Source organism: Azolla caroliniana, unplaced genomic scaffold, assembly GCF_043228905.1.
Source record: "Azolla caroliniana isolate FFs.n. ecotype wild unplaced genomic scaffold, voAzoCaro1.0.p SCAF_12, whole genome shotgun sequence".
Lineage (NCBI taxonomy): Eukaryota > Viridiplantae > Streptophyta > Polypodiopsida > Salviniales > Salviniaceae > Azolla > Azolla caroliniana.
In genome coordinates this window covers 124494-152069 of record NW_028230447.1, presented here as the reverse complement: position 1 = coordinate 152069, position 27576 = coordinate 124494, and the positions used below count along the sequence as shown (strand labels likewise).

The 27576-nt window shown below is 38.3% G+C and overlaps 1 protein-coding gene across 1 annotated transcript; it reads left to right on the top strand.

The window, feature by feature from the left end:
- Positions 1–486: 486 nt before the first annotated feature.
- On the top strand, positions 487–23740 carry LOC147856675 (leucine--tRNA ligase, chloroplastic/mitochondrial-like). Its single transcript, XM_087328382.1, has 20 exons — positions 487–944; positions 4332–4476; positions 4574–4630; positions 12774–12893; positions 13277–13381; positions 13525–13742; positions 13851–13917; positions 13990–14144; positions 17852–18116; positions 18247–18441; positions 19504–19583; positions 19685–19747; positions 19836–19917; positions 20553–20630; positions 20718–20819; positions 22422–22594; positions 22797–22977; positions 23061–23138; positions 23261–23392; positions 23500–23740. The coding sequence occupies exons 1-20, from the start codon at positions 517–519 to the stop codon at positions 23716–23718; spliced, it is 2943 nt and encodes a 980-aa protein (XP_087184508.1). The 5' UTR covers positions 487–516; the 3' UTR covers positions 23719–23740.
- The last annotated feature ends 3836 nt before the right edge of the window (positions 23741–27576 follow it).

Here is a 27576-nt window from a genome sequence, read left to right as displayed (position 1 = left end):
CTTCAACAAATCTCTTATAGGCACACAATATATCTTAAAAAGCTCAAGATAAATCATACATTCATTCATACCTGTGTATCCTTGCTTGCTTGGTTGTTATTTTACGTTATATATCGTTCCTTGCTCAATAATTTGAAGCATCTTGTTTCTAACATAGGCGTTGGAGGTTTGAAATCTCACAAGCCAAGATATTGACACAACTATCAACTCTTTTATGTCAATAATTATTGATAGTTGTGTCAATAAAAGAGCCGTACTAACGAGTTTGGTTGATTCTTGTGTGTGATTGCCCGCCCACTTGCATTTGAAATGGTTCTCTTGTAAAACTTCTTAATAAACTCCCTTGACTAGATACTAGATAGATAAGAAAGAAATGAAGAATGTATGTACATATGTATGTTCATGTATTTTGGTCTGCGTGACCGACCGACCACACAGAGATGATGATGATGATGATATATGTACATAGATATATGAATAATGAATGAATTAATGTCCACGAGTGAGTGAGCAGCTATGGCTATGGCTATGGCTATGGCGAGCAGTAGTATCCCAGCTTGGCAGCACCTGCAGGAAGGCGGCATGTTGAGCTCCTCCCTCAACTGCTGCACCTCTTTCCTCCTCAGGCGTCCCCTTTACTGCCTCAATATCCTCTCACGACCTTGCAAGGCCACAACTAGCTGCAACTTGTTGTTCCAGCAGTTCGGTGGGAGAAGAAGAAGGACGTCAAGCCGCACTCTCTTCTGTAGCATCGCCACTTCCTCAACTGACGCCGAAAGTGGCCCAACTACTCCATTGCTTCCTCTCAGAAAAGCTTATCCCTTCCATGTCATCGAACAGAAATGGCAACATTTCTGGGAAGCCAACCAGACGTTCCACACTCCTGACACCGTCGACACTTCAAAGCCTAAATTCTATGTCCTCGACATGTTCCCCTATCCCAGGTATACACTCACTCCTCATTCTCTCCAATTAGACATGCTAACAAAATCTCTGGTAAACTTATGTCGAGATGCATCGGGTAATCCTCCTCCGAGAATGATATAGGATACATATGGGAGCTCACTTGCAGACAACATATGGGGGGATCACTGGGCTAGTGGAGTTTCATTGCTTTTCACAGAGGAGTTAGAACCTCTGACCCACATTTTTCATAGAGATGAGACTGGTCAATTCATGTGGGTCAGGCTGAGAGCAGATGGGGCACTTCTACCTTGTACATTGCTTTTTAAGTAGTGGCCTTTTATTTTGCAGATCTGCTTCTGCTTTCTTTAATCTTTTCTATGTGTGAAACCCCATATTTGTTTTTGGTTTCTATATCTTTGCCTTTAAGTATTTCAGAAAACTTTCGTTCTATCTTCTAGTTCTTACAAAGGTGATAGATGCTGTGGCCTAGATGGCTGGAGCCTACCTACAAGACAATTTGCTATTGCCCGATCTATTTAACCCCATTCAAGTGTCCTGGCCAAGACTCCACATGTGTAGCCAACTGATTGACTTGTAGCATTGAGTGATGGAGAAAAATCAAGCTGTAATGGCCCTTCATCGATAAGCTGTTGTGGCTGTGTTGTTGTCCGTCAACAACTTCTCACTATGTCTCTTGAATTCTTGTGAGAACAATCCTAAACACACTTGACCTTCTGTACTGGGTCAAAACTTTGTTTAAAAAGGCAATGGTATCTCCCTCCTTTTTTTAAAACTAAAAACCAAAGCCATGACTAACTTAATGCTTTCCAGTTTCACTCCCAATGGCGTAATTGGCAGATTTATTCTTCAATAGATTTGCATGCATATTTTCCTATCTCAATCTCTAACTGATTTGAAGAAGTCTTGAGCTACCCTATCACACTACAAATGCTTCCCTCTGTCTCTTGAGTTCTAGTAGAAAAGACCTAGGCACCATTGGTCCTAATATTCCATTACCTTACGTAGCGGGCCAAAGCCTTGTTTAAAGAGGCAATGGCATCTCCCTCTGATTTCATAAAAGACACTACAGTGTCAAACATAGTGTGCTTCGGATTCCACTCCTTGATGACATAATTGGCAAATTCTTTCTTCTAGAGGTATTTGTGTATATCTTCCTACCGTAATTGGCAAAGACGTTGGATACAGGTAGCATCTTCTCTATTATAAAGGCAAAGGCAAATAGAATGCATCTCCTAACATTAATAAATCTTCTTCAAAACCAACCAACAATCCAGCCCATAAAGATCTTACTTATCGCTATTGGGATAATTAAGTCCACATCCAACCTGATTGCTAGAAAATGAAAGGGATGATTCCACAAAGCCATCCTCAACCAACCCTAGGTTTGTATTGTGATCAAACACTAGATGTACTGCCAAAGAAACAACTTTCTTAGGGTGTCATCTTTAATTCTTCCCCTATGACTAGCTGAAGTGTATCCTCTCTTGATCATTGGATTATGGAGAGTGCTTGCACAAGTCATATGACTCTTGACAGGTCTATCTTGTGTGATATTCAACCTCACAACTCACACATTTCTATTGCAGATGCCTCAAGTCCCGAGGCCTCACACATGAGTAATGTATTTTTGAATTCTCTTTCTGGTCAACAAACAACTATGATTCAAAATGTATTATCTGTACCTTGTCTTTCATCTAACCTACTGTTGGTGCTTGAGGCTTCATCCATGGGTAATGCATTTTGAATTTTCCTTCTAGTCAACAATCAACTATGGTTCAAAATGTATAATCTGAATAACTCTAAGTTGGAGATGACATCAACAACCTACAAATTTCCACCAGTGATAAAAAGGAAATGGACTTGTGTCACCGTCACGGCTCCAACAGCTCATTACCATCCTCCAAGTCTCATCTACTATAACATCTGCATTGAAGTTATGTCGTAGTAGCTCAAGAAGATCCGTAGCTGTTGTGTGCTTGCTTTTGGGCATCTCAACTATGACTCTCGTCATCCCAAATGGTGCATGGCCTTCCTCATTCAAATTTCTTCAATACCTCATGTGTGGCTTGTGCACATGGGAAGCACCACTGAGAACCATTTCTCTCTCAAGCAACTTATTGTGCCACATCCATTTTGGAGCTAGTCTGAGTTCACATACCTTCAACCAAATTTGAAGCACTCTCTAGGTTTCAAGAATGGGTGTCTCTAGTTGAAACAAAGACCTTCAAGAAGGTTAACAAAATCAGAGCTAACAATGGTGGTGAATTTATTTCATGTTCCGTTAGTATCTTTTGTTGGCAACAAGGTATTGCTTGTCAGTTTTCTGTTCCCAATTCTCCACAACAAAATTAGTAGTAGAAAGGAAGAACAAGACAGTTAAGAAATGGTGAGAGTGTTGTCTCAATCTGATCTTTCTCTCCATTTTTGGGTGAAGCTATCGACACAGCTGTCTATGTCATCAACTATTCTCCTACTAAGGCACTTGCTGAAATGATCCTTGAAGAGGCATTTACAGGTCACAAATTCTTAGTTTCTCATCTTTGGGTGTTTGAATCTGATGAATATGTTCATATTTCAGATACTACACTTACTAAATTTGAATCCAAGAGTAAGAAATGCAAGTTTCTTGGGTATAGCAAGTAATCTATGGCAATGTGGCTGACCTCTTTAACAAGGCACTTCCTAAGGACACAATTGATCAGCCCTTTATTCATCTCAAATTAGGAGCACCATTCTGGAGCCGAGGTGGTGGAGGATGACAGCCTTAGAACTAATCTCTCCCTTCTGCACACACGCACACTACACATTTCTCTCTCTAGATTCACTTTATTCCATCAATTATTTCATTTGACTTTCTAATCCTGCCAGTACTTCATTACAACATTTACTACATTGTTTTTTCTCCCCACTACTTTACGACTTTTACTCATTATGCTCCTAGGCACATGTTATCCCCTTTCATAAATGTATCAGTTACAAACCCCACTCTATTGAAAGGCTTTGAGGCTCACTAAGAAATATAGTTGCTTTTTAGTATAATTTTCTCTGTTTGTGCTAGGCTCTTTGGCACCCTACTACTGTCATAACAGTTTCCTCAATAATTATTTTGATTTGTTTTTCCCAAAGACGAGAAAACATTTTGTTCCCAAAGATTTCTGTTCAGTTTATAGACTATTTTGGCCTCTTAAAATATGTTATATAGCTTTCTTTCTTTCTACTATGGTGTTTGAGTGTGGGATATCTAAGTTTATTAATGCTTGATGATTTGCATTGTCATGAATGTTCGATAATGGGGCAGGTCTTCATGTTGGACACTCTTTCTTTCTTTCTACTCTGGTGTTTGATTATGTTATGTTTTGGTTTATCAACCCTTAATGATTTACATGGTCATGACTGTTTAACAGTGGATCAGGTCTTCATGTTGGACACCCTGAAGGTTATACAGCCACTGATATTATTGCAAGGTACAAACGCATGCAAGGGTTTAATGTTCTTCATCCAATGGGTTGGGATGCTTTTGGATTACCTGCTGAACAATATGCAATTGAGGTAAAATGAAAGGTCATTGTTTGTGATATATTAGCCATTTGTTCAATTATGAGCATTTGCACATATGGTAATATATATATTTTATAATACTTGTTAGACAGGAGCTCATCCAAGTTTGACAACAAAACGTAATATCAGCAGGTTCCGCAAGCAGGTAGAACTACCTTGGCTTTGGCTTTTTTGTTATACTTATTCTATTTAATCCTTCATATTTTCTTCAACTGAAATGAGTGAGATGAGGTAATGTGTATGAACTACAATGTGGTACACATGGATGGAAAATCATGTTGTACCACTAAGGCAATAGAATAGATATTTTATTGTCCATGAGGAAGTGAATTTTGACGTATGGGATCAAATCAACATATCATATTGTATGTGACTCCTTCCTAAGAAGGGGGGTTATTACGTTGGAGTAAAAACTCTAGATGTGAAAATAATGCACGCATATTTATGCTCAACATTGTTGATGGACATTTGAGTATGAGACTTACATTATCATACCCGTCTAACAAGTCATCATATTTCTCGTGAATTACCTTATACACTGAGCATGGGATAAGTATGTAACTGATTCAGCCTCCTCAGGTTTTATTGCATACCTTGCATATCTACATATTTGGGTGATGGATGCCATGATGCCATGATGCTACATCAACACTTAACTTGTGTGAGCAAGTTTGAAGAGTGTTAATGTTCTCTGGGCTCATGGGGATAGTGAGATGTGATAGGATACATTCTGGCATTTTTACCCTGTATTGGTGACAAAATTGGGTTAATATTTGCAATATTCCAATTTCGACATTTTAGCATCTTGCCACTTCATCCTTACTGCCTCTAGTAATCTATCCGTGCTGATCACATGCTTCATAGCATCACTTGAGAGCACCAATAGATCTTTTACTACCCATCTCATAAACCATTTCATCATGTCAAGCATCCAACTAGATAAGAAGATTTTGCTCTTCTTGGTTTGTGTACCTTGCATCCTATGTTCCAGCTTGTTTTGGCAATTTATGGCCAGGCATATTCTTGGCTTTTGTGATATACTTGAATACTCTTTGCATGGCTTGTACCTCTATAGATCACTTGTTTCTAATAGCTTGTCAAGTTATAATTTATGGATTTTATCTAGTTCATTCCATGCACTAAGTGAGATAGTGCCACCTCACACTCTCACTCCATAACACAACATTTGGACCAACATAGCATTGAATAACATTATCTCACTTCCCATCTTTGAGTATCACTTTGGTTGCATTGATTCTCAAACATATAATAACTATTCTAGCACACTTGAAGCCTAGACTCATAGCATACATTCTATCTATTTGTCGATGGAACTTTAATACATTCCAGCACACTTGTCATAGCATACATAGATATTTGATGCTTTGCACCACTTGTTTTGGTTCTAACTTCTCTCTTGCATGTAAAGTGGGGTAATGTCTGAGTTGTATCACCTTTATTGCCATCATTAACAATAGTCCATTGATTTGACAAAATGTATCCAAATACATCAAGTAAGTATTGCATATCATCCAAAGTATATTGGAATAAAACTCTTGGGATTAAGGGCCCTTTAGGTTTCTCTAACTAAACTAGAAAAATGTTTTTATATTATTTAATATTTTCTATTTTATGTTAAAGTTGTACAGTCTCGTTTTCAGAACTGTACTACAACTTCTAAAAGAATATTCTATACTTTGAATGAGATACTTGGACAAGATTCCCACTCAGCATAGAATAGGTATTTATGAGGCCATGACTTAGCTGTCCCATCAGCATTTAAAGCACCTTTTCTAAAAGCATATTCTATGTATCTTGGATAGCGCATATATATATGTGTGTGTGCACTCCTATCTTGTATGTTTTTTCAAGGGTAGGCTTTTATTTTGTAAAAATACTTCTACTTCTTTAATCCCTCCTATGTGTTAAACCCCATAATTGTTTTAGTTTCTATATCTCTACCTTTAGATATTTCAGAAAACTGTCATTCTGTCTTCTAGTTCTTTACAAAAACATCATTAGCATATAGGAGAGCTCATGTATGAGTTTTAGGCCATCCGATTCTTTTTCTTTTGCAACCTTACTTTACTATTTTTTCAATTTTAACGATGTATAGACCAAAGAGTGTAAGAGAGAATGGATACCCTTGCTTGATACCCATGATGCTCAAAACGTAGTTTGACAAATCACTATCTACTTTCAATTTGCACCTAACTTGCTCATATAGGTTACTAGTGGGATATCGATGCATAGACCAAAGAGTGTGGGAGAGAGTGGACACCCTTGCTTTGACCCCTATTTTGCTCAAAAAGTAGTTTGAGAAACTACTATCCATTTTCAATTGGCAACTTGCTCATACAATTGTGCTACAACTGCTCTATACACTAATGACATTCTTATCTCTATCATTCTTTTCCCAAGCTCACTCCCTGGTATAGTGTCAAAGGCTTTCTTGAAGTCCACAAAACAACAATATAGCGTTTTCCTTTGAAGTTGAATTTTTACCATAATAAGTTTTAGTTAACGAAATGATCAACAGTTAAATGTTTTGGTCTATGAAGGGAAAATGGTATATGTAGGAAACCTGAGAAACAGATGATAATGCCAAGTTTTTATGCAACCGATGATAATGCAATAGTTAATCGTAAAGGAAGGGTCTCATGTCTGGAGAATAGGCACAATAATGGGGGGTGTACCCTGAGTCTCAATAAACCCTCACACATAGTTCTATTAAACATCAAGTACAATCAGTGTGTGTTCATGTGTCCAGCATGTAAGATGACTGGAATCTTAAATTTTTTGAAAGTACTCTCTCTGGATCCATTGGGGAAAACAGCAAACAGTAATAATTTTACTAGGCTCCAGATTTCCAAAGGATTAGAGTGAGCTCTCCCATGTAAGAGTTTTTAGATCTCTCTCATGTACACCCCACATGTCTCCTACATAGCTTACCATTAGTTGAGGGCGCTTTCAACGATTTTAATCCGTAGCCAGATTACATCTGTAGTCAGCTTTTCATAGATCCCTTTTTTGCATTTAATAGACAAGTTTTGTTAATATCAGCATTATTGGTGTTGAGAATGTTTAAAAGTTGTAACGGCTAGCCCAACGGCTAGTTAGTTCCAACAGCTAGTTAGCCCAACGGCCAGATCTTGGCCTTTATAAAGAGGGACTTCTCCTCATGTAAATATAAGAGATCTTTGTATTTTCTCCCTCCAACGAATGTATATTACAGAACAGATGTGCTTTCTCATATTTCTTTATGGTATCAGAGCATAGATCCGCCCCTCTGCAAAACCCTAGATCTGTCCTCTGCAAAACCCTAGATCTGTCCTCTGCAGAACCCTAGATCTACCCTTCTGCTGAAATGACAGTGATTGGAACAGCACTGTCCTAGCATTCAAGAGAGGAAAGGGGGATTTTTGTTTCATTTGGGATGACATTGCTATGTGATTGAGAGGTGACTTGGGAAAAAAGTTAGAAGAGGAAAGCAGAGATAGGCCAAGTTGACAAGATGGATGATGTGTTCTCAAAATTGAATGAAGATGAGGTGAAAACATTGGTGAAATACATGAAACAGGCTGAGATAGTAGCATCTGGAGGTGTGACAGGAATGCAACCACCACCCCGACTTGAACTCCTCCCAGTTGAGTTCAAACTCGATGGACCAGCCACATACTTGAGCTGGTCGCGTCGGATTATAGGTGCCTTGGCAGGAAGAAGCCTTGACGGCTACCTTACGGGAGAAGAGAAAGAGCCTCCTATCAAAACGAGCAATGAATGGAAAGCATGGAGAGCTACCCACATGTCATTGTACACGTGGCTCCTAAACTCCATGATTCCATCAATCGCCACAACAGTTGATGGAATTTTAAGTGTAAAGGAGATATGGGAGAAATTGCAAAAGACGTATGCAGGGAGGGGAAACAACATGAGAGTATTTCAAATCGAGCAGGAGATTGATGCCGTTTGCCAGGGAGATAGGATGGTCCAGGAATATGCCATAGAGTTGGAGCGTCTATGGGCAGAATACGATCATTTCTCGCCTGTGACAGTGTGCAATGATCCTTAGTGTAAGAGCAAGGAAATTTCTGCTCAAAGAAGAACTATGCAATTTTTGAAACATCTCAACCCGTCATTTGATCAAAGAAGGGCAGTTCTTCTAGCTAAGGCAGAAATTCCTACACTTGATGAGGCAATCGCGACTATGATACAAGAGGAGAGTAGAATGAAGCTGCTCTCTGACACTACCGGACTTCCAGGGGTACGATCGGCACTAATGGTGTCCAATACAAGCGGAAGTGAAAATCGAAAATGCTACAATTGTGGTGAAGCTGGTCATTTCAAGAATGCTTGCCCTAAACCATCTAAGGAGAGAGAATATGGAGGACGTGGACAAACTAGAGGTCGTGGTCGAGGGGGCCGAAGAGGTGCACGAGGAGGTTACCAAGCAAACTTGATGGTAGCAAAAGAAGAGGAAGGAACTAAGGTGGTGTTCACCGAAGAGGATCAAGCTCTCTTAGAAATACTTAGGAGGAAGCAAAGAGCCGCAGATGATACTTCATTCATGTCAAGAGGTAACACTGCCACCTATGCTTATTCGGCCACAAGTACTAGCAACACAAATACTCTTGCCTCTACACCAGAATGGATAATTGATTCTGGTGCATCTAGGCATGTGACGGGTAATGCTAGTGAATTCTCCTCATATACTCACTTATCAATGCCAGAAAGCATTCAAATTGCTGACGGTACTATACAACCTGTAGTGGGTATAGGTACAGTAAAATGTACCGACTCTGTGACATTGTCTAATGTGTTGCATGCTCCTTCTTTCCCAGTAAACTTATTATCTATAAGTTCTATCATACACCAACTAAAATGTGTTGTTTCTTTTGATATTCCCAAGGTGATATTCCAGGAGAAAGGGACAGGTCGGAGACTTGGGACTGGCACATGGCATAGTGGACTATGGTATTTGGATCGTGAAGGGCTGGATTCAGCATTAGCATCTATGGTAGAGGGAATAGATGTAAGGGGATCTAGAATGAGTTATGAGGACTTGTTAATACTTCATCACCAACGCATGGGACATGCCTCTTATGGCATTTTGAGTCGGGTGTATCCACACCTTTTTGAAAAGGCGGATAAAACAAAACTTGTTTGTGATGCATGTGAATTTGGTAAGCTTACTAAAAGTTCATATGCTAGTTCGGGTCATAGGAGTTCCCATGCATTTGATGTAATACACTCCGATGTTTGGGGACCATGTCCCACAAGTTCTATTAATGGATATCGATATTTTGTCTCTTTCATTGACTGCTTCTCTCGTGTGACTTGGTTATATTTGATGAGGAAAAAGAATGAAGTATTTGCTTGTTTTAAAGATTTTCATAGAGCAGTTCAAACTCAATATGGTGCAGTAGTAAAAGTGTTGAGGTCTGATAATGGAACAGAGTATGCTAACATGACATTTAGGGCATACCTCTCAGATCAAGGAATACAACATCAAACTACATGCCCATATACACCAGAACAAAATGGAGTAGCAGAGAGGAAGAATAGACATCTTCTAGAGGTAACGAGAAGCATGATGATTTCTATGAATGTCCCAAAGCAGTTGTGGGGACAGGCAGTTTTGACGGCTGCCACATTGATCAATAGAATGCCCTCTAGAGTATTGGAGTGGAAGTCTCCATGTGAGTTGTTGCAAGGCAATAACTCTGGAATCCTTCCTTTGAAGGTGTTTGGATGTGTGTGTTTTGTAAAGGACAGTAGACCATCAGTAGGAAAACTTGATCCTAAAGCTGTAAAATGTGTATTTGTGGGATACTCTGCCACACAAAAAGGCTATGTTTGCTGGAGTCCAGTAGAGAAGAGATTATTTGTGAGCATGGATGTGCATTTCAGAGAGTCAGAGCCATATTATAAACAAGGGGTAACTTCACCCTTTGATGACTTAATTCAGACTGAAAATATGAGGGAAGGAGATAATTGTGAGAGGTTGCTAAAAATAGGATCAATTCCTTTGCTGATCCCTACATCAGCTGAGAAAGAAGTGAGCGTAGGAGGTACGGAAGAAGAAGGAAACGAAGACGAGGAGCCTATATGTGTTGGGACTCAAGTTGAGGGGGAGCTAAAGGTGTATACAAGGAAGAGGAGGCAGAAAGACGGAAATGTGAACACGTCTTCAGCACCACATGTGCCATCAAGTTCCATGTCCCGACCTGCCTCGACTTCTGAAATACCTACAGAACTCCCGAACCTAGAAATCACAGGTGATATGATTTCCTCTCCTTCTCCTATCGAGATTAGGAGGACCTCTCGCAGTAATGCAGGGGTCCCTCCTGATCGTTATGGTTTTCCTCATGATATTGCTCAGTTTATCTCTTATTCTAACATATCAGCTACACATAGAGCATTCATTGCATCATTAGACTCTGTCACTTTACCCAAGTGTTGGCAGGTTGCTAAAGAAGATCCAAAATGGAAAGCAGCCATGCAAGAAGAACTCGGAGCTCTTGAGAAGAACAAAACTTGGGAGATTGTGTCACTACCACCGGGAAAGAAGGCGGTTGGGTGCAAATGGGTGTTTACAATAAAACAGACCCCAGAGGGAAAAATAGATCGATACAAGGCACGATTGGTGGCTAAAGGATATAGTCAGACATATGGCATTGACTATGATGAGACTTTTGCACCTGTGGCGAAGATGAGCACTGTTAGAACACTTATTTCCTTAGCAGTGAATAAGGATTGGAAATTACATCAATTAGATGTAAAAAATGCATTCCTTCATGGAGAGTTGACGGAGGAAGTGTACATGGATGTTCCCCCAGGTTTCGGTACAATTCAAACAGTAGGTAAGGTTTGCAAACTTAGGAAGTCGCTTTATGGACTAAAGCAATCTCCTCGAGCCTGGTTTGACAGGTTAAGAAGGGCTATGGTGGGTATGGGATACCAACAGACGAATGCAGACCATACAGTGTTCTTTCGACAACACAAGGACCATACTACATTGCTTGCTGTGTATGTGGATGATATAATTATCACAGGTAACGATGAAGGAGAAATTGCCCAACTGAAGATGCAATTGGGTAAAGAGTTTGAGGTGAAGGATCTAGGATTGCTACGCTACTTTCTTGGAATTGAGGTAGCTCGTGGAGCAGAAGGAGTTGTTCTATCTCAGCGAAAATATGTACTTGATCTTCTCAAAGAAACTGGAATGTTGGGTTGTAGGCCTGTAGCTTCTCCAATCGACCAAAAGATCAAGCTAACTGAACTTGCGGGAGAGAAAGTTGATCGTGAAAGGTATCAAAGATTGGTAGGTCGGCTGATTTATTTGACCCACACCCGTCCAGATATCTCATTTGCAGTAAGTGTGGTAAGTCGCTACATGCATGATCCGAGGAAAGATCATATGGATGCAGTGTACCACATTCTGAGATATCTCAAAGGTGCCCCAGGGAAGGGATTAATCTTCAGAAAACATGGTCATTTTAACATTGAGGGCTATTGTGATTCTGATTGGGCCAGTTGTGCTGATGACAGAAAATCCACATCAGGATACTGCATGTTTGTTGGAGGCAATCTAGTCTCTTGGAAGAGTAAGAAACAGTCAGTAGTAGCAAGGTCAACAGCTGAAGCAGAGTATAGAGCTATTGCTATAGGAGTTGCGGAGATGTTATGGCTGCGAACTCTCCTAGTAGAACTAAAGGTGAATCAAGAAAATCAGATGATGTTGTGGTGTGACAATAAGTCAGCAATCAGCATTGCCAACAATCCGGTACAGCACGATAGGACCAAACACATCGAAATCGACAGGTTCTTTATCAAAGAAAAGCTTGATAATGGAATATTAAAATTGAGTCATGTTTCTACTGAACATCAAGTAGCAGATTGTCTTACAAAGGGACTTGGGCCAGTAAGTCTTACTAGATTGTGTGACAAGATGGGCTTAGTGGATATTTTTCACCCATCTTGAGGGGGAGTGTTGAGAATGTTTAAAAGTTGTAACGGCTAGCCCAACGGCTAGTTAGTTCCAACAGCTAGTTAGCCCAACGGCCAGATCTTGGCCTTTATAAAGAGGGACTTCTCCTCATGTAAATATAAGAGATCTCTGTATTTTCTCCCTCCAACGAATGTATATTACAGAACAGATGTGCTTTCTCATATTTCTTTAATTGGTTTACCCATTAATTTAACAGACGTTCAACATTTAAGTTCTTGTTGCCTACAGGTGTGTGCTTCTAGAGAAATAATACTTCATGTTGATATTGGGTTTACAGTTAAAATCATTAGGTTTCTCGTATGACTGGCAAAGGGAAATTTCAACAACTGAACCTGAGTACTACAAGTGGACACAGTGGATTTTTCTTCAATTGTTTAAAATGGACCTTGCATACCAGGTAATTGAGAAGCTGACACACAAAAGGAAATATATCTGCATGGCACAGGTCAGAAAAAAGGATATAGTGACCTTTTGCATTATTTGAGCTATCGCTTCCAGGATTGTTTATCCAGGAGAAGACAGACCACTTGTATGTGATACAAAATCATTGTAGAGTTACTGTATCCAAGATGGAACAGAAAAAGGTTTTATTGAAAATAATCTCATAATATATCCTGTCATCATAATAAATAGAATATCAAGCTACTTGCCTTCCAAAAATATCTGATTCGTAATAGATGTATTCTGCATTTTTTTTGGGTTAGTCTTTATTTTTTTGCTTTTCTAATTTTGGCTTCTGCGTTGACTTGACTTCTCTGAAAGCATATTTGTTTGATGCAGGCGGAGGTACCTGTTAATTGGTGTCCTGCGTTGGGTACTGTGCTGGCTAATGAGGAAGTAATAGATGGCCTAAGTGAGCGTGGTGGTCATCCAGTTATACGGAAGGTCAACTCTTGTTTTAACCTTAAGTAGTCAAAAAGGAAATGTTTCACTATTTCCATGACTGTTCAAATGTTTTGCTGATCCAAAAGGCTTTACCATAAGGGGGTCATATCAGTTCACATGTGACAGTCCCATTAATATTGCAGCCCATGCGGCAATGGATGCTGAAAATAACTAAGTACGCAGACCGCTTGATTAAAGACTTGGATGAACTGGATTGGCCAGAAAGTATCAAAGACATGCAACGTAATTGGATTGGAAGATCTGAAGGGGCTGTGATTGAATTCCGTGTAAAGAGAGAAAATGAACAGTCTCTTAGTCTTCAGGTCTATACAACCAGGCCAGACACACTTTGTGGTGCCACGTAAGCCATACCAGAGACTTGCCGTTCTTGTTTCATGTGCATATTCTATCAGATTTGTGTTTTCATGATGCAATTCCAATCGTGCATAATAGCTGGTTGAAAATGCAGCTACTTAGTTATTGCACCAGAGCATCCCCTTCTGCAGTCCTTGGTATCATCTACACAACAAGAGGAGGTAGAAGACCTTATTTTTCAGCTTTGATTTTTTAATATTTTGGTGCTGAAGTATGTCAATGAATTTCTGAAGGTTCGTGCATATGTTGAGTCTGCTGCCAGAAAGAGTGATTTAGAGAGAACTGATCTTCAGAAAGAAAAAAGGGGAGTTTTCACTGGAATGTATGCACTTAACCCAGCAACCAATGAAGCTATTCCAATATGGGTTGCAGACTATGTTTTAGGAAGGTATCTAATAAAAAAACTCATTATCAGAGTACTACGTAAAATATTTAAAATTGCTTCAAGTTTTTCATATCAATGTTTATTAATCTTGATTTGTTAGTTCTTTTTATGTTCATAAATTTACTTGAATTCATATATACTTTTCAGCAACAAATAAAATTCTTGTTGTCTATGTAAATAGATGATAATTGAGGGTTGCAAGTATTTGACAATCATGCACCTAAAAGTGGAAAAGAGTAACACTCTGACAGAAAAATACGATTAAATAATATATGTGGTATAATATAAGTAGTTAGATGGGAGTTATGTGGGGGTGCAAGGATAGTTGAGACCTTGGGCAACAACCAAGATGGAGGTTGGGCAAAAGGAGTAACATTCTGACAGAAAAATAAGATTAATTAATGTGGTATAATTTAAGTTGTTAGCTGGGAATTATGTAGGGATTAAGGGATAGTTGAAACCATGGGCAACAAACAAGATGGAGGTTAGGAATGGCATATAGGAAAAGCTGAAGCGATGATTTTGTTTTGAGCTTTTTCTAGGTAACTATTTTTTTTAGTATCCTATATTAAATTATATATATTTTAGTTAGTTTGTTGTTCTCAAAGATGAGACAACATATTAAGATGCAATCTCTTGTTTGGGCTTATAGGTCTTTTTGGCCACTTAGAATTAATATATCATTGTTTCTAGTCTAAAATGTTTGCAAACTTTTTACAACCAACTTGTGAGTCTGTCATGTTGTCCATTGGATTGTTCTTCATGACAGAAGTGTCCAAAAGTTTTTCACATGCCTAGTCTCAACAAATTTATTTGTTCATTACTTTTTCACTCTTGCTGAATGTATATATGCACAGATCCGAAAACGGATTTGCCCAACTGTGTACATGCACACAAACGCTCTTTTATAGGTTATGCATTATATTACTGGTCAGAAACCTGAATGTGATATGAAAATCTACACACACAGGTATTGTATGAATCTATTTTTGTACTATCAATTACTGTTTGCTTCATGAAATCCCTCTGGTGTCCACTAGTGTGGACCATGAGCTTATGATATTGCATGAGTTTCAACCCTTGTTTCACTATTGCCTATCATTGACACGAAAGATCTTGATGCCTTTTTTGGGTGATGCACCCATTTCTTGAAACATTAAGATCTTGAACCCTCATACCCAGAAGTATGACCAAATTTTAACACATTGAATCCTCATTTTATCCGTGTCCATATTATTTACAGCCATTTTATGAATGCCAACTAGTCCACATTGGCTTAGACAAATGATTCTTTGTAATTAGAAGTTGAGATTGAATGGGTTTGCCATGATTAGGTAGCACCTGTAGTACATGTTAGCACAACCTAAATTGGGGTCACCTCCAAGACTTCTCAACCTCAAATATGAAGGTAGTAAAAGACTAAACATTTGCTTGCTGCCAACACATGCTGGGCATCCAATTCATCATGATATGGATACCTTACTTTGCTAGCATGAATCACAATGTGCACTGCCTCCATATCTTCCATCTCAATACTTGTCAATAGCGATGGCAGTATGTCCACAGGAGTCCAATTCTCATCCTCACTCCCCAATGATCGGTAAATTATATTCAAGTTTAAAACCTAAACCCTATTGAGCTATAATACTTTGGGAACAATGGGTATCCAACTACAAATGTGTATTCATCAAAAGTGTGTTTTGCACCTGGGAGATGTGAAAAGTCAAAACTGCTGGAACAAGAAACAAAATGAGTAAAATAGCCTCAGGAAACTTTTGTGACCTTATTTATTTTCTAAAATTAGAGTGTTTCTCGGAATTTATAGCATCCCAATGGGTTCATATTTGGGTACAGAGAGGAGCCAATTTGTTTTTTGTTTTTTTTCAGCTATTTATTCATTTTTTATTTCATAATTAAGTACATCTCCCTTTCTATGGCCACAACCTCTCTTTCTCTGTATATATATCTTTACACTCTGATAGTTAACTGGCATTCTTTTTTTTTCGATTGTTTTTCACAGTTTTTGTCTAGCTTTCTGGTCGCTATTATTTCAGCAACGTCATTGTGTTAGGGTCTTTCTTATGTGGGCATGGGATATTATATGGTTTCAACGGTAGTATAAATTCTTCACTGCAAATAAGAGGTCTTTCTTATATGGTTTCAACAAGAGAACAGAAGTGGTAGATTTTACAATGATGGACTTTGTGGTGGCTAGCCAACCTTTGCAACTTTGAGGGGTTTGAAGAACTGTAGAAGTTTGCAGCTATGTTAGCAGTAGTAGTTTGCTCCTTGGGAGCTCCTAATTAAATATGCTGGGTTCCTAATCCTCTTGACTGATGAATCTGTGCGATCATATTCTGTGTTATAAAGGTTAATAGAAGTTTCGAGTTAATTGTTATGGATGTGCAGAAATGCTATATGCAAGTACCATGGCTGTAATATCTCAGTCAATGCTAAGAGGAGCCAAGAAAGAAAGAAATATTAACTTCTTTTAAGAGGCCAAAATGGCTGATAAGATTAAACAACAGAAATGAGTCACTACTGGAGAGTATATACAAACAATATCTCCGGGTGAACAATCAAAGAAAAAGAACTAGAATGCTTTGTGTCTGAGAATGTGAGAGCATCGGCTTTTCTACATATACCATAACGTAAATGCTAGAAACAGTCCAAAATTGAATATGTCTATGACAGTAATATTTTTCCGCAAAAGGCAACATATCCAAATTGCCACTTATGTTCATCATCAACAAGATTATGGGGAATATGCAGATGAAACTGATCCATAGGATCAATGCTAAAGATAGAAGTGCTTATAAAGTACCAGATCGGGGCCTATAACTCATCAAAGAAACCACTGGGGAGTTATCTGTCCAGGCGGGAGGAATGGCATTAGAAATGTTCATAATATGCTGTGAAACATCTTGAGCAATATCATATGGCAGGCAATTAACCAGGGAGCACCCAGAAGTTCACTGTAAGGAAGAAGTTGACAAGATGAGATCCCAATCAGCCTAATCAATGTGTGCATTCTCTTAACCAATGTCTCTAGGAAACTGTAACTAGGGGATTCCAAATAACAGGCCATTTAATCCTCTCAAAGAAAAATTTATCACTGAATAAGAGAGTGAACTGCACGGTTCGATAGAAAACCCTGATGTTATTAATGGCAAAGGTGATATTACCTGCTATCTGGTGTCCATTTTCGAGCAGATGTCTCAAAACATTGACTGCTGACAAAATATTTCTAGTGCATCCAGTATTCTTCATGGAAAACCATGTCTGCAACCAATATAAGAGCATGGAATCATGAATGTGTGATCGGACGATTCCAAATTCCAAACTCCGTCTTTCTGAGGTCTTGTTATCTATTTCCAGTTTTATGATTGCAAATTTTGGGGCCTGTAAATAGGGAGCATATACTTACTTCCTCGAATATATAGCAGGTAGTCAGAAGCACACAGACACAGCTTATCTGTTTTCATTTGAATGTTTGTAGTATGCATTAGAGATGGGACTTCACGCAATGCCATTGCCAACCATCACTTCGTGTATGATAAGAAGTGCACAGAGACAGATTGTTTCTTTTGCTTTAATTGTAAAATGTGTTGATAGAAACAGTAAAACGGGTGTTCCTGTTTATTGCTACGTGAAACTTATAGTGCACAATATTTCTGTGTGATTGATGTTGTGGAATGGTGTTATGGCAGTTATGGCACAGGTGCAATTATGGCCGTTCCTGCACATGATACGCGAGATCATGAATTTGCAAAGAAATTTGGCTTACCAGAGCGCCTCGTCGTATCCCCTGAAAATATTACACAGTGGGATGGAAAAGCTGCATACACTGGTCAAGGAATAGTAGTTAATTCTTCGTATGGTGATACTGGTATTGATTGGAATGGTTTACCTACTGATCAAGCAGCTCAACGAGTTATAGAATGGCTTGAAAACAGAGGCTATGGTAAACGTCAGGTAATTTAGCAATATTAAAAGGACAAACGGCACCACATTCTTGACTGGCATAATTGCTAATTCAGATATAATTTTCTCCACTGGAATTTCTTTGTTATAAGATAAAGCATTGTGCGTACATGTTTGTTAGGTCAACTACAAGCTTCGAGATTGGTTATTTGCACGTCAACGGTATTGGGGTGAACCTTTCCCTATAATTTTCCTGAATGATACAGGTGAAACTAAGGCAATCAATGAGGATGACCTACCCATAATTCTTCCTGAACTAGATGAATTTTCTCCTTCTGGAACTGGTGATCCACCACTGTCAAAAGCAGTGGATTGGGTAAGGCTAAATAAAATATCATTTGTTGTTAAATTTAGGATTAACAAGATTCTATTATTGGAGTAATTGCAGGTTTTCATTAGATATTTTGAATGTGCTTGCCATGCTGCTTTTTTAGTTATGTTCAGTCTCGGTTCATTTATATATCATATTGTCCTGAGGTACAGCCATAACCATAATTCAGGATTTTTTCCTAGAAATGAGGTTTTCCCAACTTGCCCTCTGCTGTGGGAATCTAGTGTTATCCAGAGCAAGGACACTACGGTTTATTCTATTGAGGAGGAGATGAGGAATAGACTTGTGTGCATGGTGGGATTGGAGGATGGGTATGAGCATGATGGTGAACAGATCTCTGTTAGTGAGTGAAAGCCATGCAACAAGTCGGCCTGTTGGTGTTAGGAGCAATGTACAGCCTATTGAATCTTCCCTTCCTCAACTAATGAATGAAACAGTGTTAAGATTATACCTGGGCTCAAGCTGCAGAGAGTATGCCTGGCCGAACATATGCTCAATGTGAGAGAAGTCCCTTGATGAGCATACTAGTATTTATGATAAATGATTAAATGATATGCAATGCCCAATGTCTAGGCCCTATAGAGGTCTGGAATATCTATCTCTGATAAATCCCATGAATCAAATATGTGAATAATATTATTTTTAATTTCGGGCACGGGGGATGAGTTTCTACTAAGTGTGTAAGAACAGTGGCCCTCTGAAGTATACCATAATAAGATGCATGCATCCTTAACAGAAGGTCTCTTACCTGCTAGGTAAGTGGTGCATTTGACTAGTAGGTAAACAAATAGGAACTCACTGTAGGTAAGCTGTTTAGTATCCTCTGATAGTGAAGGAACTCACTGTAGTAGAGAAGGACTGTAACATGTAAGCCAATTGATTTTGAACAATAAATAGAGGTGATTACTCATTGTTGGGCATATCATGCCTCAAAATCACAAAATATTAACAGATACTAATTCGTATATCAAACAATAAATAACATTTTGGATTATGGATTCATGAAGATTCTGTTTTCTACACATTTTCATGAACTAATTTTTACAGGTGAAGACAATTGATCCAGAAACAGGGAAGCCTGCAAGGAGGGAAACAAACACTATGCCACAATGGGCAGGCTCATGCTGGTATACACCATCAACTCACAATCATCCAATAAAGGTCATATTTTCAGAAAAGAGTGTACATGTGATTGCGTAATGGTATCTAATAGTGGCTATATATTCAGGTATTATCTCAGGTTTATGGATCCACATAATGTAAAGTCTTTGGTTGACCCTGAAAAGGAGAGGTAAATTTTATAGTATTGTAGCAGGTCTTAGTAGAAAAAATATACATTAAAATAGGAAGCTTTACTATATGCATCCAAAACTTTTCAGGTATTGGGGCCCGGTTGATCTGTATGTAGGAGGTGCAGAACATTCTGTTTTACACTTATTGTATGCAAGGTTTTGGCACAAGGTATCTAAAGAGATTTTCAATGCATGAATGAATATATAATATTTTTTGTGGATACGTTTTTCTTCATATTGCGCTTCTACCATAGTGGCAAGCTATGTTTTCAATAACCTATGCACCTAGATTCATATCTTCCTAAGTGCACTAATTTACCAGATGCCACTATAGAATGTAGGGTTCTTGAATACATGACCTATTGGTCTCCACCAAACAACCTTATACTTCCTGCCAAGCTTTACATTATATGTTGTGATCAAGTTGAGGTTGTTCTTAAATTAGTATTAGATGCACATAGATTCAAATTGTACGAACTGCACTAATTTACCAGATGCCACGATAGAATCTAGGGGTTGAACACATGATCTTTTGGTCTCCACCGAACAACCTTATAATTCCTGCTGAGCTTTACATTATATGCTGTGTGATCTAGTGAGGGTTGTGCTCAAGTAGTATTCAGTGGAATTGAAAAGCACATTAGATCTATAACTTCTATCACCTATTAGCAATGTAAAATCACACTGACAAATGACATTAAAGAATGCAATTTTCATGACAAGTTCCTTACATGCAATCCTTATCAGATTGTTTGTGATGAAAGATGCAACATAACTTTCTTTGTTCAAAATCTTATGCTTCAGGTTCTTTATGATATTGGAGTTGTATCAACCAAAGAGCCATTTCAATGCTTGGTGAATCAAGGCATGATTCTTGGAGAAGTATGCGTCTTTTAGATTTTCAAACAATATATCCAAGTCAAACCTTATAAGAACCTTCTTTAAAAAGATGTTATTCTGCATCTGTAGGTCGAGTACATAGTCAATAGAGATCATTCAGGAAACTTTGTCTCAGCTGAGTGTGTGGATGGAGGGTATAACTATACTCAGGAAAAAGTACCAGAAACCCAGGTAAATTTTGATGCAAAATGTATCAAGAACATTTCTTTATTTTTTTAACTGTATGAGTAATACTTCCCAAATTAGGGATTAGGTAAAGGTCATCATTACTAGACAAGTACATGACATGGATTGGAGATTAAACATTTTCCCCATTTGAATATAGGTGTTTGTCTTGGTAACATGTTTTTAAAAATCTCTTCCAAGTATGGACAGTAGTGACAATAGGAGCTTATATAACAAAACAACAGAAAACAGACAAGAAGTGATTGTTATCTTTGAAAGAAAGAAAATAATAAAATTATAAATGCGTCTGGTAATGCTGAAGTATGGACAATGGCCTTCTCTAGCTACCTAATGAAGGACAAATAAGACAGATTACACTGAAAGACATAGTCGATGATGACGATGATATATGTACTCTATGACGATCATCATGGTATGTGATGTGTTCTTATTGCTATATGATGTACGAGAACAATATATACTATAGAGAATTATGCAACTCATAATGGATGGCGTGTGGTGGGTTAGTTGGTTAAACCATTCCCATAGTATGAACTGCGGGATCACTCTAGACATGAGCTGCTGTGACTGTTTCTCTCAGTCTTCTACTCAATCTGATGGTTAATCTAAATGGTTGGTGTAGTCCTTGCGAAGAAAGAAAGATATATTTTCATCCTTTAAGAGGCCAACATGGCCAATCAGACCAAATGAGAGATTGAAAGTCATCTACAAATGTTGTTTCCTTAGCTAAGCATGTAAGATTCTGAAGTTAGGTAGACCGAAAATTCTGCCTTCAATAGATCTCCACCATGGGCCACTCCAAGATGAAAGGGTCTCCAAGGTATGGAAAGCACCTTCAATCCTAGTGCAAAAACGACAACATTGATCATTTGTCCATGTCTCCATACATCACGTGTGGAGGAGAGGGATTCTAGGACTATCTTAAAAGGAACTGCCATAGGTGGCACTGATCTTGATTCCCAAGATTATATCATGTTAGGTGGGAGTGGGAGTGGATGTTGAGGTGGAGTCCAAATCTCACAGAAGTAGGAGAATGTGGATGCATGTTGATCTGGAAGTTCAGGGGCCTAGATTATGCGATGAATGTGCAAGGCTCCTCAAATAGTGCTCATCGATACTGTCTCTCTTGTAACATCAATGCTGCATATAATCATGTCTGGCTGTACTATTTCAAAGCTCTCAGAAGTGCTTACGAATGTGACACCCACAGGAATTCGTGAAGGTATCCCAAAGCTCACATTGAGTAAGTGTTATGTTAGCATCTAAATCCTAGGATTTCCTTACCTCTAATTAGATTCTAACATAACTATAAAGTTATATAATTAGTTCACATTGAGTAAGTGTTATGTTAGAATGTAAATCCTAGAATTTTCTTACCACTAATTAGATGCTTAATGAATTGATTATAGTCTCTCTCTAGCCTCTTGATTTGAATTCTTAGATCAGTGCACTTTTCTCTTTTAATAAGGTGTGAATCCTTTTTCTATAGAGCTAATAGAAAGGGAAATAAAAATTAGAAGGGAGGAAACATCTTTGTATGAAACCTCTTTCCCAGAATTCATAAATTTCAGTTGATTTTTACTTTAGGTTTTGAAAGTTGGGGAGAGCTATGTGCTTAAAGACTTTCCAAATATCAGGGTTACTGCAAGGGCTTTCAAAATGAGCAAGAGCAGGGGTAATGTGATCAATCCAGATGATATAATCAATGATTATGGGGCAGATTCTTTACGGTTGTACGAGATGTTCATGGGTCCATTGAGGTTAATACTGATCTACTTTAAGTGATTTTGGCATGTCTTTAGAACCCATATTTTTACAACGGAAATTTCTAACAGTAAGTATAGAGTTTGGATTTCGCGAACGTTTTTGTATTTACAGCGTTTTTGCATGCATTAATGCTCTTTTATTTGAGGTTTTCTTTACGTGAAGTCAGAGTTCTTTGTTATGGGTATTGTTCTCTAGGGATACCAAAATATGGAATACCAATGGGGTAGAAGGAGTCCATCGCTTCTTAGGTCGGGCATGGAGGCTAGTAGTTGGTTTGCCTGCCACAACAACAGGTTTATATCGAGAAGGCTGTGTTGTTACTGAAAACAAACCTTCTTCTGAACAGCTCCGAATATTGCATCAGTGCATTCAGAAGGTAACTGTTTTCAGTATTTTCTCATTCCTTTAATATAGCTAGCTTGCGTAATGCTCTTATTGCTGTGGCCATAAAAAACCCAGGTAACAGACGAACTTGAAGGAATGCGTTTCAATACAGCTATTGCAGCGATGATGGAATTCACAAATGCAGCAAACAAGGTTCACTTTCAAACTTGGAGTCTGGCTTGTTCGAACTTAATACTTGCTAAATTTTTATTCCTGTTTTACTCTGTTGTGAGGATTGGATGACCTTTCGTTTAAAGGATTTAATGGTCTTGTAGTGGGAGGATCGGCCTCGACAAGTGTTGGAAAGTTTTATTTTGTTACTCTCGCCTTTTGCTCCTCATTTGGCTGAGGAATTATGGCAACGACTTGGCCATCATCAAAGCCTTGCATATGAACCATGGCCAAAGGTGTGTAATATTGAAATCATTTAGCCAATCTCATCTCATAATCAATTCTGGTTTTTGTGCAATAAATATGCATATATTTTACATCACATTTCCCACCCTGATGCCAGGTGATGAAAGAATATCTCACAGAAGAATTTGTTACATTACCAATCCAAATAAATGGGAAGACAAGAGGTACTATTCAAGTTTCAGCTGTTGTTGATGAAGCCATTGCACTCGCAGCAGCGTTGGATAATAAGAATGTGAGAAAATACATCGGTGATAAGGACATTGTGAAGAAGATATATGTCCCTGGAAAAATCCTCAACATTATGATTTCAAAGTAATAACAATTACCATCCTTTCTCACGATTTTTACCAGAAAATGGAGCATTCTTTTCATTTTTACTAAAATATAAGATGTATATTTCAATCAGGAATAGTGTTTGACAAATTTTCTACCAACAAAAAATATTCAGAAATAAAGATAAATTCAATTTTTGATTTGAAGTTATGGATAGTTCCAGATCCTATAGAATTTTATAAAAACATTCTAAAAATAATAGAATCAAATCTTATTTTTTCAATTACAAAGAAAGCGGTTACTGAAAAAAGACATAACATCTAAGAATTTAAATTTAACCGAGGTAGATCAAGTGGTGAAAGTTATTCTTTTAAAACGATAAGGTAAAGGGTTCATATTCTATTAGGAACATTTGGATGCAAAATGTGAGCTATAAAGAGCATTGGTCTCTAGTGGAATTGAGGTTCTGTGGAACTTCCACGAAGGGCGTTGTGGAGTTAAGATTTCACAAAGAGTAAAATAGGTGTGTGTGTGTGTGTGTGTGTGTGTGTGTGTGTGAGAGAGAGAGAGAGAGAGAGAGAGAGAGAGAGAGAGAGAGAATTATGATAAAACCATAGACATAGAGAGTGAGTGAGTTAGATTTAGAGAAGCTCAAGATTTTTGGTTGTACACCAATTTTGCTACATCAGTTCAATCAGGAGCATTGCAGCAAAGTTGTTTTTCTCCACAAGCTTTAAATCAATCTTTGTTCGGGTTTGTAACATAAAAGGATGTCGTCTAGGTTTATAACATGGCATGTCATCTTCGAATGCGAATGTTAAATGTTAAATTATCTTTCTCTTTAATTCCTTATCCTTAAAATTGGGCATAGATCATGGAATGGATGGATGGATGGATAAAAGAGAAATAGAGAGAAGGAGAAGACGATACCGATTTGAAGAATCAAAAGATTGGCATTAATAATATGCAAGGGGAGGATATAGATATTATTTCAAAACCATTAGACTCACATATTATTGTAGAAGATGAGGAGATGAAGGACCAATATTGAGAAGTAATTCATGTGGTTTCTAACCAAGCATTACATGACATTTTACCTAATAATATATATAAATGGTGAATGTAGAAGTTGATGATATTGTAGAAGTGGAGATGTCGTGTTGGGACATCTTGAAGGATTTTTTCATGTTTCATCAGCGAGGTATTATTTGCTTCATTATGAGGGGAAATCCTTTGGTAAGTTAGGTTACTCAATGGTTAAATGTTATGGTGGGTAGAAATAGTGCAGAAGACTTTTACAAAAGTTCGCATGGGTTCTTTGAGGTCATTTTTAAATCAAATGACAAAGTGATAGATTACTGTCCCATTTGCTTATCTTTTACGAAAATAATCTGGTCTATATTGTTCCTTGGACACCACTAGCTAAGTTTCAAGAGTGTTGAAATATGGTTTGAGGTAGAGTGTAAATTCTCATTTTGGTTGCGTATAATTTGGGGTGTAATGGAACAATTGGGAAAGTGTTAACAACATGATCATTCTTGGCATTAATTATTAAATAATATTGTAATTTCTAGCATCAAATTAGAGATTTGAACAGTTTAGGGTTTAGGAGTTTAAACCCTTAGGATCTTGGATGTTCATCAAGCTAAACAAAGGTGAACGAAACTACTCAACCACCAAGAGAGAAGGGCTCGGCATGATCTACTTGATTAACAAGTTTAGATACTACTTGTTGGGGAATAAGGTCACATTTCATGTAGATCATTTGGCTTTGATGTACTTGGTAATTAAAGCAAAACTAACAAGCAAGCTACAGGGTGGATGTTGCTCTTGCAGAAGTTCGAGTTTACAATAATCCACACATCGAGAGTCTTGCACGCATCGGTTGACTATCTATCAAGAATCGAAACAGGTGATGCGGCAATAGGAGTACCGGTCGACTTCCCGGATGGCGACATTCTAACACAAGAAGTAGTCGAAGAAATAAGGATCAAAGGACCAGACGGGCGGGGCGGTACAAGGAGATCGAGTACTTCTTGACTCAAGGAATTCCACCACCAAGTCTGAAAAGAGATCAAAGGAAGTAATTCACATTGCGTAGTCAAAGATTTAGTATCATCCACGATGCTCTATACAACCAAGGAGCAGACGCAGCATGGAGCATGAGAAGCTTGCCATCCTCGAGGAAGCTCACGAAGGAGTGGCGAGCGGGCACTACTCAGGTGAGGTAACCACTCGTAGTAGAGTATGGATCGGATCGGTGCCTAAGGCTAAGGCTTATGGTGCCCACTTGTATCCAACTACATGCACTTCTACTCAAAACAGTGTGATGTCTGCCAAACTGTTGGGATGGCCGACGGAGAAATCAAGAATGGCATACAAACTAGTGTTGCCATTGGAACCTTTTCAAAAAAAGTGGGTGGGGGTTTGGACTTTGTCCAACCATTCATTCCAGTAGCAACTCAAACAAACCAACAACATGTACATTATAATAGCAACATAGTACTGTACAAAATCGGTCGAAGCAAAGGCCCTAAGGTATAATTGTACAGAATCTGTAGCCCGATTTTTGTATGAAAATATCATGACTCAATTTGGTTGCCCGATCGAGCTGGTAAGTGATCAGGGTGGTCACTTCATTAACAAGGTCATACGAGAGCTCACAACCAAGCATATGATTGTGCACAAAAAGAGTATTGTATACTATCCTTAGGCGAATGGATTAACAAAATCCTCACATAAGATTCTGCGGTGAATCCTAAGGAAGACGGTGAATAAACATCGAACCAATTGGGATCGGAATCTACATTCAGCATTGTGGCCATATCAGACTTCCTTCAAAGCACCAATCAATTCGACAACATTTTGATTGGTCTACGGCTTAGATGTAATTTCACCAATGGAGTTCATCACAAACGCATTACGAAATCAAGTGTAGGAAAGGCTAGACGAGGATGCATCAATCGACATTCGAAAATCGAATTGCTAAATTTAGGCAAAGAAAGGATTCACAGCGAAGTAGTGCATTGACAAGGTTTACGAAGATAATGATCCCATTTAGTCCATTATTATTTGTCATTGCTACACACCCACTTCTGGTTAAGATGCACGAGTTGGCAGCATCTAGGCAAATAGTTGGCTTAGCTCTACCATTTGAGAAACAATTAGTAGTTCAAGAATTGGTAGATGATCCATTTTTGTTTCTCAAAGGTGTACCTGGGAATATAGCTAAAGTCATGGAGGTGTGGAATGTGTTTCATTGGCATCAAGATTATTAATATGCGGAAGTCAATGCTTATTAGATGCACTGAGAGTGATTTGGTTGATGTTGGATGGTGTGGCCAAATATTAGATGAAGGAAATATGTATCGGCACTTAGATTTCCCTATTGATGTTGATATTTCACCTTCTCAAAGTTTGAATTGGATATCAGACACGATTTTAGATCAGTATATGTATTGGATGTCTCAAGCTTGGTCATTTGGTACTCACCTTAAAGTGGTACAAGTAATAATGGTTCCAATGATTTCTTATTTTTTGCCATTATTGCCATGGACAAAGAAATCGCTTGATCATTTAGCGTGTTCACTAAATATACATCATAGAACAAAAGGCTCAAATTTTGGTATGAGTTGGGTTTCATGGAGCAATATATATACCCAAAATGGGGGGAGCAGTAAATTTTTATCATGTGGTAGCTCGAAAATTTAACTTTTAAAAGGTATGTGCATAGACACTCAACCTTGGGTAGAAATAATTAGAACTTCTTGTTGGCATGATGTTAATAGTAAGGTGGGTATATACCATAGGAAAATGATCTTTGCAACTTTGTGGAGGTATGTTGTTAATAGTAATTAGGCATTTAAATGTTCAGAACCTATTAACCATGAGTGCTTTCTTG

Coding starts and splice junctions, on each gene's coding strand:
- LOC147856675 (XM_087328382.1), top strand. CDS start 517: ATGGCTATGGCTATGGCTATGGCGAGCAGTAGTATCCCAGCTTGGCAG. Junction 945..4,331: donor GACATGTTCCCCTATCCCAG/GTATACACTCAC, acceptor ACTGTTTAACAG/TGGATCAGGTCTTCATGTTG. Junction 22,595..22,796: donor ATGTTCATGGGTCCATTGAG/GTTAATACTGAT, acceptor ATTGTTCTCTAG/GGATACCAAAATATGGAATA.